This window comes from Neoarius graeffei, chromosome 28 (genome assembly GCF_027579695.1).
Source record: "Neoarius graeffei isolate fNeoGra1 chromosome 28, fNeoGra1.pri, whole genome shotgun sequence".
NCBI classification, from domain to species: Eukaryota; Metazoa; Chordata; class Actinopteri; order Siluriformes; family Ariidae; genus Neoarius; species Neoarius graeffei.
The window spans coordinates 26,099,179-26,112,778 of NC_083596.1; the positions used below are offsets into that span (position 1 = coordinate 26,099,179).

The 13,600-nt window shown below is 38.4% G+C and overlaps 1 protein-coding gene across 2 annotated transcripts in view; it reads right to left on the reverse strand.

The window, feature by feature from the left end:
- Positions 1 to 13,600, reverse strand: part of ndor1 (NADPH dependent diflavin oxidoreductase 1) — a 66,904-nt gene that overhangs the window by 35,334 nt on the left and 17,970 nt on the right. Inside the window, exons 4-5 of one of the 2 annotated variants that reach the window (XM_060912355.1) lie at positions 11,777 to 11,874; positions 5,255 to 5,353 (exon numbers count right to left, since the gene is read on the reverse strand). In XM_060912355.1, coding sequence (XP_060768338.1) covers positions 5,255 to 5,353; positions 11,777 to 11,874 — 197 coding nt within the window. The remainder of the gene's footprint in view (positions 1 to 5,254; positions 5,354 to 11,776; positions 11,875 to 13,600) is intronic. The other variant, XM_060912356.1, reaches the window with a different exon arrangement.

The window sequence follows — 13,600 nt, forward strand, 5'->3', positions numbered from 1 at the left end:
TTCTCACTTACAAGCATAAACGTAAACGTCTGGAGTTCGCTAAGCGGTACTGGGACTTCAACTGGGACCATGTGCTTTGGTCAGATGAGACCAAGATAGAGCTTTTTGGCAACAAACACTCTAATACATCACAAAAGATGAGTATGCAGAAAAGCACCTCATGCCCACTGTGAAGTATGGGGGAGGGTCGGTGGTGCTGTGGGCCTGTTTCTCTTCCAAAGGCCCCGGGAACCTTGTTACGGTGCATGGCATCATGAACTCTTTGAAATACCAGGACATTTTAAATCAAAATCTGGTGGCCTCTGCCCGAAAGCTGAAGATGGGTCGTCACTGGGTCTTTCAGCAAGATAATGACCCTAAACATGTGGCCAAATCTACACAAAAATGGTTCACCATACACAAAATCAAGCTCCTCCCATGGCCATCTCAGTCCCCAGACCTCAACCCAATTGAAAACCTATGGGGTGAGCTGAAGAGGAGAGTGCATAGGAGAGGACCCAGGACTCTGGATGATTTAGAGAGATTATGCAAAGAGGAATGGTCGAATATCCCTCTCTCTGTATTCTCCCATCTTGTGAAATGTTATAGGAGAATATTAAGTGCTATCTTTTTGGCAAAAGGGAGTTGTACAAAGTATTAATATCAGGGGTGCCAATAATTGTGGCACACATGATTTCATGTAAAAGAATTATTTCTTAATGTGGGATTTTTTTTTCCCACTGAATAAATGCACTTGAATTAAAGGTTGGATTTTTCTCTTTCTTTGCATTGTTGTCCTATATTATTTTAAAAATAATGAATTTATTAGAAGCCAAAGAACATATCTTAACGAGGGGTGCCAATAATTGTGGAGAGCGCTGTATGAATAAATAAAGAAATCTCTGAATGTTATTTTTACCTTTATTGCAAAATGTCTACAGCATTAATCCCTCTTGATGTACATGTACATGACAAAAATAATCAGAATACAGTTAGTGATTAAAAGATGTGTTGGGGCCTGAGGAGAGCCTGGAGGAAAGCAGCCTGTGAATGAAAAAGCAAGTTCTGCACTGTTGCCATCAAAGAGACAAACCTGTAGCAGACCTGTGACACAAAAGGTTTTTCAGTCACATCACAAGAACTGGCAGTGCAATTCACAGTATGTAGTCGGGTAAAAGACCTTAGTTTAAATGAAAGGCCAGTGTCTAAGTCTATCATCAATAAGAGGACCAAGCTCCAAGTCACTGATTCCACCCACACTTACACAACTGTGTGTATTTAAGATGCAAGCTGTATCTTAAATACACACAGCTGTGTCCTGAATAGCTCTCTTTTATTCAGTCTTTTACCTGATTTAAATCATATGACACTAGGTAGCAGAGAGATGTTGCAGTTGAGGTCAGATCATGTGGGATATAGGGCTATTTTTAGGTTTTTAAATGATACAGGAATTATTAGGAGAATTTAGCACAATGGAGCACTTGCATGTGACGTCACAGCCGATCCAGATTGTGACAGACGCCATCTTGTCGGTCAAACGCCATATTCCGCCTTCTACTTCTACTTCTGCTTTTACTTCTACCTTTTCTTCTGGAAAAACCTACTATATACAATTCTACTACAACGGCTGCGGCTACAAGCTCTCCCTACCTGTGCACGTTTTTTATGTTTTTTTGTGTGTATTTTTGCGTGTTGTTCGTCTGTACCGGACTTCAATATCCACTACAACCGTATGGACTTACTGGACATTGGTTTCCAGCAGAAAATGACAGTTTGTAGCGATTTCCATCGCATGCACAACATTCCGGACGAGAAAAAAAAAAACATTCCGGACGAGATAGCGAGACCAGCGGGGTCTCCGTGGATTGTTATCGGAAGCAAAGCGAAGGAGGCGGTGCCGGGAGCGGAAGCAAAAGCGAGGCTACAGGCAGAGCCGGCCTGTTGACTAAGCTCAGAAAACAGCCACTCAAACCTCCACTGCCAAGCCTCTACCTCTCCAATGCCAGATCCATGTAAACAAGACGGACGATTTGGAATTACAGCTGGAATTACCTTATTCTATTCTATAATCGGCTGGTCAGTGCTATACTCAATACTTAAGTGACTTACCCGTCCAATGAGGATTCTTGTTTACAAGATGCCACATCTGAGTCGCTGACAAATCCTGAATTTCTGTAAAGATAACTGTCCAGAGATTTATAGGCACGCAGTGCTTCACCACTGAACAGCGAGGGAAAGTTAATGAGGTAATTATACACGTCCGGGTATTCTGCTGGCAGTTCAAAATCCGGTCGTGAAAACTCTGTCCGGTAAGCCATAAGGGTCACAAATCTGTAGATCGTTTATTTTAGACATATATCTAGTTATCTGTTCATTAGAAAAATGAGCCGTGTAGTCCGTCGGTTGAAATTGATCCATTCTGTACACGAGTGCAGCAGTATTCAGCTGTGTTTTTGACCGACAAGATGGCGGTTGTGTACTTTCCGGTCACGTGACTGCAAGATCTCTATAGGATAGTAAACATTCTGGTTCACACTCCAGTCCAGAAGGTGGCAGTAATGCACCTAAAAGCTATTTGCCAACCATCATAAAACAATATGAAAGAAGATTTCCCTAATGTAGGGGTGGCACGGTGGTGTAGTGGTTAGCGCTGTCGCCTCACATCAAGAAGGTCCGGGTTCGAGCCCTGTGGCCGGCGAGGGCCTTTCTGTGCGGAGTTTGCATGTTCTCCCTGTGTCCGCATGGGTTTCCTCCGGGTGCTCCGGTTTCCCCCACAGTCCAAAGACATGCAGGTTAGGTTAACTGGTGACTCTAAATTGACCGTAGGTGTGAATGTGAGTATGAATGGTTGTCTGTGTCTATGTGTCAGCCCTGTGATGACCTGGCGACTTGTCCAGGGTGTACCCTGCCTTTCGCCCGTAGTCAGCTGGGATAGGCTCCAGCTTGCCTGCGACCCTGTAGAAGGATAAAGTGGCTAGAGATAATGAGATGAGATGAGATTTCCCTAATGTGGAAATCCCGCTTTGGTCATTGGTACGCGAGTCTCGCTCCTCCACGAAATCATGGCGTGCTGATCGCCGTTGATGGAGAATTCGTGTGGATTTCGTGTCAATTACGAGAAATACATGCTAATTCTTGCTAATTTCGGTGTTTTTAAAGAAGAAAGTCAAGACATTGGGTTTTATGCAGCCAAGTTTATTTAATCAACATTTCAATTTTTTTAAACTTTTGGTAGTATATTTTGGGCGCTTGACCTTAATTTGATTGCCTTTTTAATTTGGACGCCTACGACGTTATCCGTTGCAGGTTTCATGTAATTGAAAAGCCTGATATACACCCTAGGAATACCGACCTGTTTGCCAGAAAGAATCCAAAACGGCGAGGAATTGACCGAGAAGAAGTGATTTTTGTTGAACTGCTCATTAAGGCTTAATTAGTCCATAACTTCATTGTAATTAAGCAAATCTGGGTAGAAGTCATACGCACCCTAGGTACCCCTACCTTCATGCCAGAAAGAATCAAACTCGGTGAAGAATTGAGGGAGAAGAAGCGATTTGTGTGGAAACTGCTCGTTAGGACTTAATTACGCCATATCTTCATTATTAATTGCAATTATGCAAATTTGGGTAGAAGTTATATGCACCCCAGGCAGACCTACCTTCCTGCCAAAAAGAATAAAAATCGGTGAAGAATTGAGAGAGAAGAAGCGATTTTCGTGAAATGTGGACGAGACAACGGACAACACATGATGGCATAAGCTCATCACCTGTTGGCCGGATGAGATAATAATAAATAAATAAATAAATAAATAAATAAGAAGAAAAAGAAGGAGAAGCTGGATGAGTAAATACAGGCAGTAGTTATGTGATTAAACATCAGTAAGGCAGCATGAAAATTTAGACACTATTCTCTTCCTATTTGCTCATATCATTAAACATGACATACATATGGAACAATGTTATAAATTATTGAAAATTCATTACTGAAAGCAGTAGCAAAACTCTAATGATGCAGGGGGGAAAATGGAGTAAGACACGGTAGTCATCAGAGGGCAGTAATATTGCTTTACTTGTTTGTATAATAAGACGTGTCTCAGTATTTAGGTACAGTGACACATTGCCTACATCTACAGCAGAGTTGAGAAAGAGCAGCATTGCAGAGGTGGAACTACAAACGGTCCATTATGAATGGCCGTATGATCATTTCCATTAAGTCTGATGAGAATTATTCTTGAAAGGACTTGATAAAAAGTGTGATAAAAAAAGATGAGAATGAATTTAAACACAGCATGCAAAACCACGAAGCAGTTTAATGTAGAATAGGAAAAACAGTCAGGCTGATAAAGTGCTGGCATTAGAGTCATAATTACAAAGACGTTACATAAAATAAGCACTGCTAGCTGTTAGTCAAGAAGAGTCTTGATTAACAGTTACAGTTGGGCATGGTGCTCTGTCACATGAACTCAGGCTTTCTATTTGGTGCAAAACTCAGATCTGAATATTTAACAGTTATTCCACGAAATTGAGTCGTACATGAGCTGATAGCCGAGTTGGCTATAAGCAAAGGACGACGAGATTGAGTGGAATAACTGTTTTATTATATGCACATTCACTGGATTTTGAGAAACAGAGCATTTTTATTTTTTCGATAAATAAAATTTCAATAAATAAAAACTTGATACAAACTCCATACAAAACGTCTGACAAAATCATTTCTGCTTTGAATGTAAAAAAACCGGTGAAATGACAGTAGCAATTTGTGAAAAATGTGATAATTCTTGAAAAAAAAAAGATACCTTCTTACCATCAAATACTTTTATTCCATATTTTGTTGCTTTTTTTGTATTTTTTGAGGTTGTGTTTTCGAGTAGAGTATTTATTTCATCCTCGGTTGGTTCAGCAACACACTCTGCCATTTTGTTTTTCTCTCTTCATGGTATATGAGCTGATATCCTAGTAGCAGAGTAGCCAATCAGAGCGCTTGACTGCTCATGTCCAGTGAATGTGGACAGAATAATAGTTTCTATATGGATAGAATATTAGCAATTGTGATAAAGTAATAGTATAGTATTGTATCAATTTATTAATACTGGTCAAAATTATACTGACATTCCGATAGGAAATTCCGATAAAATAGTAGCACTGACATGTAGCCCAGGTTCACTTGGGATTCGTGAACCTCACAATCGTAGGACTCAGTACTTGAACAATCCCAGACCAACTGTGTGAAGATGGTGGAATTTTGGTGGAATTTTTCTAACACTAAAGATTCTCACCCCAGATCATGCTGATCGTCTGCCAGGCCAACAGGAAGTAGCGCATTAGCACCAAGCTGCAGCAGACGCTTATACAGCTTCTTAGCCACAAAGTTGAATCTAGAATGTATCAGAATCAGAATTAGCTTTACAGAAAACAGGTTAAATGTAAATGCTTACGTTTCCAAAGTAAGCATACGTTAGTTTTGCACAACCGTGACCTTTCTAACTTTATATATATATATATATATATATATATATATATATATATATATATATATATATATAAAATTAGTGCATCTCAAAAGCATATCTGAAAAGTTCAATATTTTCCATGAGTTACTTAAGAAAGTGAAAATTTAATATATTCTAGACTCATTACATGTAAACTAAAATGTTTCAAGCATTTGATAATATTTTGATAATTATGGCCTACAGCACAAAAAGATCTCAAAATATGAGAATATTTAATTTCAAGTTTGAGTAAAACAGTATAAATAGAGTGCATCTCTCAGTCTAGTTCAGTACACACAACCACAATTATAGGGAAGACTGCTGACTTTACAGTTGTCCAGAAGATGATCATCAACGCCCTCCACAAGGAGGGTAAGCCAAAGAAGGTTATTGCTGAAAAAGCTGGCTGGAAAAGGTGCACAAGCAACAGGGATGACTGTAGCCTTGAGAGGATTGTCAAGAAAAGTCGATTCAAGAGCTTGGGAGAGCTTCACAAGGAGAGGACTAAGGCCAGTGTCAGTGCATCAAGAGCCACCACACACAGACATCTTCAGGAAAGGGACTACAACTGCCGCATGCCACAATATCAAGCCACTCCTGAACTAAACACAACATCAGAAGCGTCTTACCCTGGGTTAAGGAGAGAAAGAACTGGACTGTTGCTCAATGGTCTAAAGTCTTCTTTTCAGAGGAAAGTAAATTTTGTATTTCATTTGAAAATTAAGGTCATGGAGTCTGGAGAAAGAGTGGAGAGGCACAGAATCCAAGGTGTTTGAAGTATAGTGTGAAGTTTCCAGTCTGTGATGATTTGACATGCCATGTCATCTGCTGGTGTTGGTCCACTGTATTTTATCAAATCTAAAGTCACTGCAGCCATCTGCCAGGAGATTTTAGAGCACTTCATGCTTCCAGAGCTTTATGGAGATGCCAATTTCCTTTTCCAGCAGGGCTTAGCACCTGCCCACAGTGCCAAAACTCCTACCAAATGGTTTGCTGACCATGATATTACTGTGCTTGAATGGCCAGCCAACTCTCGCCTGACCTGAACCCCATAGAGAATCTATGGAGTATTGTCAAGAGGAAGATGAGAAACACCCGACTCAAAAATACAGACGAGCTAAAGGCCGCCATCAAAGCAACCTGGGCTTCAATAACACCTCAGCAGTGCCACAGGCTGAGTGCCTCCATGCCATGCCGCACTGATGCAGTAATTTATAGTAAAGGAGATGCAACCAAGTACTGAGTGTAAAAATGAACACGCTTTTCAGAAGTTGGACATTTCTGTATTGTAAATTCTTTTTTGATTGACTATTCAATCAAAATATTCTAATAATTTGAGATCCTGGATTTCTGATTTTCATGAGCAATAAACCATAATCAATCATCAAAATTAAAATAAAGGCTTGAAATAATCTTTGTATAATGAATATAGAATATATGAAAGTTTACCTTTTTGAATTAAAGTACAAAAAATGAAACTTTTTCACAACATATATATATATATATATATATATAAAACACAGTGTGTGTCCTTCACAATTATTGGCGCTCCTTGTAAAGATGAGTAAAAAGGATTAGAAAAAAAATCCATCATTTGGTGAAGTTGATTTATCTCACACTGATAAAATGAGAAAAATCCAACATTTCATTGAAATATATTTGTTCAGAGAAAAATAAATCCCTCATCAAGAAATAATTATTTTCAATTTAAAAAAGTGCCACAATTATCGGCACCCCTGCATTTAATACTTTGTACAACCTCCCTTTGCCAGTAAAACAGCACTGTGTCTTCTCCTAAAACATTTTATAAGGTTGAAGATACAGAGCAGCACATCTGAGACCATTCCTCTTTACAGAATCTCTCCAGACCATCCAGGGTCCTCGGCCCTCTGTTGTATTCTCTCCTCTTCAACTTACCACACGTTTTCTATGGGGTTCAAGTCAAGGGACTGAGATGGCCATGGAAGAAGCTTGATTCTGTGGTCAGCTAGCCATTTTTGTGTTGATTTGGACACATGGGTCACACATCATTGTCCTGCTGGAAAAGCCAATGACAATCCAGTTTCAATTTCCTGGCAGAGGCAGCCAGATTTTGATTTAAAATGTCCTGGTATTTCATGGAGTCCATGATGCCATGTACCCTAACAAGGGTTCCAGAGCCTTTGGAGGCTCCAAAACATCACAGAACTTCCACCATATTTTACAGCTGGGATTGGGTTCTTTTCATTATGGCCATTCTTCTATTTACACTAAACTCATCTTGAGTGTTTCTTGCCAAAAAGCTCCATTTTGTCACATCAGACTATAGAACACGGTTCCAGTCAAAGTTGTAGTAGCATTTCACAAACTTCAGGTGCTTATGTTTGTGGTTAACTGACAGAAAAGGCTTTTTTATGGCATACCTTTCAAATAATATGTTGGCATGGAGGTGGCATCTGATGGTGCTTTTGGAGACTTGGAAACCCCAAGATTTTACTTTTTCTTGTAATTCACCAACAGTGATCCTTGAGGATTTCTTTTGCCTCTCTCACCATCATCCTCACTGTACATGAGGACAAAATAAACTTGGTTCCTCTTCCAGGCAAATGTGTAACATTTCCAGTTGGTGTCCACTTTTTTAATTATTCCTTTATTATTCTTATTATTTCTAACAGTAGAAATGGACATTTCAGGCAAATAGCTATTTTTTATAACCATTCCCTGACTTATGAAAGTCAACACACTTCTATCTCATTTGGTTTGTGTGTTCTCTTATCTTTTTTCATAATTTTTTATTTTTAAGGTCTTTATTTAATATAACAAGGCAAACAGATGTGCCCCATTTACAAAGTACAATCAGAAATCATCCAAATAATAATAATGTGCTAATATAAATACATCTAAGACCTACGGGATACAAGATAAAAAAAAATACAGATAATTAAAGCTGTACTGCCTTTCAGATTTTTCAACTTTAGGTCATAAAAATAATTTTCCCTGACACCCAATTATGTTTGTTTAGTGGACCGAAAGCCACTGAATTCAAATCATAGACTTCCAATTTTATTAGTTTTTTTAAAATAGAACAATTAATGAATTTAGGGCCATGTGGTTCTAAATTCTCCGCTACTTTTTCCTGCTTCACCATGACCCAATTCAAGATACTACATCATGCATCACGTGGTGGACTTTCCCCGTTCGGGCAAGGCATTATGGGATACAAATTTGAAACAGGAGAGAAAAATGGACGACGTGAATGAAACATGAAAGACCAACTACAGTAATGGAAAGTGAGAAGAAAAGACGTTATGCTGCGAAGGAAAGGAAACGCAGGACCAAACTAATAAATATTGGCGGTCAGTGAGCACCTCGGTGTGATCAGCTGTTTATTTAGCGACAGAATGATGTAACTGTTAGTGCACAGTCAAGGCAAACCTGTAGATGGAAGTAATGCAACACTGGATGCCAGCTGCCATAAAACCCAACAGAAGAAGGAAAAGTAGAAGAAGCAGGTAAACCTGCACATGCGCACACAGACTTCTCCGTCTGCTTGACTGCGCGAAGCGAGTGATTTCATGCACATTATTTGCTCGGGAATCCCCTCAAATTAAATAACTTCCCAACCACAGAATGGCCTGGGGGGTTTTGGTTTTTTTTTTTTAAATATTACAGAAATAAACATATCAGAATGACCAAATTTCAGAGCGAACTAAATTTCACCGATTTTATGAAACTGAAAGGCCGTATAGCTTTAAAAAAGACATGTATTGATAAAAACTGACTTAAAACGGCTAGTCTGTACTTTGGGCAAGATAAAATTGTGTGCCCTTTTTCTAAGTTGCCTGTTTCTCTGTGGCAGCAGGAGACAACTCAGAGCCATGTCTGTGGTTGTAATCAGGTTCCATAACTTGAAGTCAAAATGGTGCCAATAATATTGGCACGTGTTTTTGTTGAAAATTATTTCTTGATGAGGGATTTGGTTTTTTGCAAAAGTGCAGTAATACTGTATTGCCTGGAACAGTAACCAGACTTAAAAGATCTAGCAAATAACTTATCAATCCTCCTTAAGTATTTATTATAGAAAGTGCTACCTAGGGGTGTCACGGTATGAAAATTTAACATGACGGTTATTGTGACCAAAATTATCGCGGTGTACGGTATTATCACGGTTATTTGAGTGGGCGTGGCTCAGGTTGAGTGGGCGTGGTTCAGGTTTTCAAGTTTGGACTGTGGACAAGTGGATCCTGACCACAGCTAGACACATTTTAAAATGCTAGCAGTGGGCGCACTTCACAATAAAGATCATTATCAAAGTTTAACATTATTGACAGTCGGATACAACTGTTGTATTTTCCCTCGACCCGAAGTCATACGTTACTTCGTGTGTTTCACTGATCCATTTTCACCGTCTTGTGGCGAATGAAAGTTTAGCTGTGTAACTTAGCTTAGAATGGTGATGTTTACCTCAGAATAGCGCTAACCACAGCTAGTGCTAGATGCATTTTAAAACTGCTAGCAGTGGCCGTCTTTCGACAATAAAGATTATCATCAAGGTCTAACATTATTGACAGTCGGAAATAATTGTTTCATCTTCCCTCGTCAAAAGTTACTTTGCGCATTTCAGCTAAAACATACACGTTAACCACCTTGCACTTGCTGTACAGATGCTGATGGTGGTCTCGCAGATGATAGATGCATTTTAAAACTGCTAGCAGTGGCCGTCTTTCGACAATAAAGATTATCATCAAGGTCTAACATTATTGACAGTCGGAAATAATTGTTTCATCTTCCCTCGTCAAAAGTCAAAAGTTACTTTGCGCATTTCAGCTAAAACATACACGTTAACCTACCTTGCACTTGCTGTACAAATGCTGATGATGGTCTCGCAGATGAGTCATTAGATTTGATGTATTGCTGCCTTTCGCTGACACCTTTTTTCTGCACACTCTACATGCAGGAGCACCGTCATCAACAAGTTGTCCCTCCGAATTTTTGAAATATCCAAAATATTTCCACACTTCCGATTTTATCCGCTTGGAAGGCGGATAGATGTCTTCATCTTGATGACCACCACAGTCTCCTCCTTCCGCCATGCTTGAACTTCGGACAGTGAGTGAGTGAACTTGAGTGGCGTCGGCAGGAAAACTCGCACGAAAGTTCAAAGTCTCGCGAAAATGGAAGCTATCGCGGTTTTGACACTCAGAAGGTTATGGTCACCGTCAAAATATTTTAGCGCGGTAACCGTGTACACCGGTAATCGTGACAGCCCTAGTGCTACCCAGCTTGAAAGTTCCTACTCCAATGAATTAAAAAAATGTACAATTTAAATGGGAAACATGCTTCAGTTATCTTTCCCATGTTGATGGATGACTAAGGGAATTTGGCCTCTGTGTCACCTCATATTTGTATCCCAGTTAATCAGGAAGACATGGATTACAGCTTGAAAGTTCCTACACACCCCAATCAACTCAAACATGTACAATTTAAATAGGAAACATGCTTCAGTTACATTGTGTTCACTATCATTTCCAGGGGTGCCAATGATAGTGGCACGTGTGTTTTTGTTGAAAATAATTATTTCTTGATGAAGGATTTGTTTTTCTCTGAATAAATTTATTTCAATTAAAGGTTGGATTTTTCTCATTTTTTCAGCGTGAAATGAAGCAACTTCACCAAAAGGTGGATTTTTTTCTAATCCTTTTTACTAACCTTTACAAGGGGTGCCAATAATTATGGAGGGCACTGTGTGTATATATATATATATATATGAGATTAATAGTATTTTATGTATTAGTTTCTCCTCGATTAATGCACTGCCTTGCATAAGTATTTACCTCCCTTGAACTTTTCCACATTTTGCAATGTTACAACCTGTAACTACGATAGACTTAACTGGGATTGTACAATATGTGTAGCATTTAAATCTGCACAATATCTTCTTTATTGTGACATAAAGCTTGATTGAAAAAAAATCACAATTTTTGGTTGCATAAATATTACCACCCCCTAGGTCAATATTTGGTAGAATCACCTTTAGCTACAATTACAGCTTCAAGCCTTCTGAGATATGTCTCCGTCAGTTTTGCACATCTGGATCCTGATATTTTTTGCTCAGTATTTTTTGTAAAATTGCTCAGGTTTTGTCAGACTGAATGCAGCTCACTGATGAACAGCAATTATACTGCAAGTCTTGACATATAATCCCAAGTAAGTCCATTTCAGTTCCAGGTTGTAACTCTACAAAATGTGGGACAAAATAATGGGGGGTGTTAATACTTATGCAAGGCACTATAGTTCAATCTGTGAGGTGAATTTTGTGGCAAATCTCACTTAGGATATGACGAGTCCCCAAGACCAAGCACTGCACAGTCCAGGCGACACAGAGATCCTGAGGGTAATGACTTCCTGAACAGAAAGCGCCAGAAGTTCTGCAGGACAAAAACAGCTTTACCCTACAGTTATCATTCTCAACTCCTCAAATTTGACATATCAGGGCTGAAGAAGGTTTTGTATACTCTGTGTTCCAATAACTACTCATAACATGCCTCCTTTGACTTTTACAGGCCACAGCATGTTACAATGTTTTAATTTAAAAGCATCAATATTAGTCACACCACACCTTCCCAAACCTAACCATAACAAAATGGTCTAAAGCCTATTTATGTGGAGAGATGGACTATAAAAGTTCACTAAATTAATCAATTTTTATTATTCTATCTACATTCACTGGATATGAGCAATCGCGCGTTCTGATTGGCTACTCTACTACTAGGCTATCAGCTCATATACCATGATTAGAGAAAAACAAAATGGTGGAGCGTGTTGCTGAATCAACTGAAGAAGAAATAAAAACTCTAGTCGACAACAAAACCCAAAAAATTGTTACAAGTATAAAAGAAACAGAAATAGCTCAAATAATATAGTTTTTTCCCCCCAATACGTAATGCAACTTTAAGTTGGTTTGCCAACCGCCAAAAAACCCTAAAGAAGAAAACCCCCCAAAAAAGCAACAAAATATTGAATAAAAGTATTTGATAGTAAGAAGTATCTTTTTTTATTTTTCAAAAATTATTATTATAGCATTTTTCACAAATTGCTACTGTCATTTCGCTGGTTTGTTTCCATTCTAAGTGGAAATTATTTTGTCGGTGATTTTGTATGAAAGTTTTTATTTAGCAAATTTGCAAAAATAAAAATGCTCCGTTTCTCAAAATCCAGTGAATGTGGAGAGAATAAAACAGTTATTCCACTCAATTTTGTCGTACATGGCTTATAGCCAACTCAGCGCTATGCGCCTCATCGGCTATCAGCTCATGTACAACTCGATTTCATGGAATAACTGTTAATTATCATTCAAATCATTTTTACGCTCTTTTGATTGGCTGAGCGAACTGCAAATAACTGCCTACAAATAATGGTCTGCTCATGTGCAGTTACTTCTCACTTTTGCCAACGTGACTCAATTCCCTAAATTGAGAGACAAGGAGTTGGCTTCTTTAATTGAAAATAAAAACAGTGAAAACACACAAAAAAGTGACTATTCATGTCTTTCGACGTGATCTAAAAGAAAGACAATTTTTGGAAGATGAGCTTAATACTTTCAAAAGAAAAGCATGCAGCAGTTTTGAGAAAATTTTACGCAGAAGCATGTAAACAAAATGCAGATATGTAAATAAAACTGACTGTATCTGGTTTCTCATTTGACTCGTCATGCAAACTTTATAATCATTATTTCCCAAAAAATTTTTTGGATGATAAAACAATTATTGAACTCAGTTATCACAAAATATCATGATTTGTTAGCACTTCGCAAGCAATTATTTGCCTCTGTATCGACAAATAATTATTTGCTTGCTCGCACTAATAAATCACAATATTTTGTTTAGCCTCATCCAATAATTGCTTATTAGTATTTACTGTTACAGAGAAAGCCATTTCAAAAAAGTAAAGAGATGTCAAGTGCATTATTCATAATTGTTGTCATAGTAACAATCAATCTGGTTATTGGAATTATTGGACGTGTCTAAATATTTCTGTTTACATTTATACACATCTTTTCTCTTTTATTTTTTCACTCTTTGGAAAAGTAAATTGCAAAAGACTGCAATGCCTTCTGGGTAACCTGTACAATAAGGGAATCCCTCCATGAGGCCA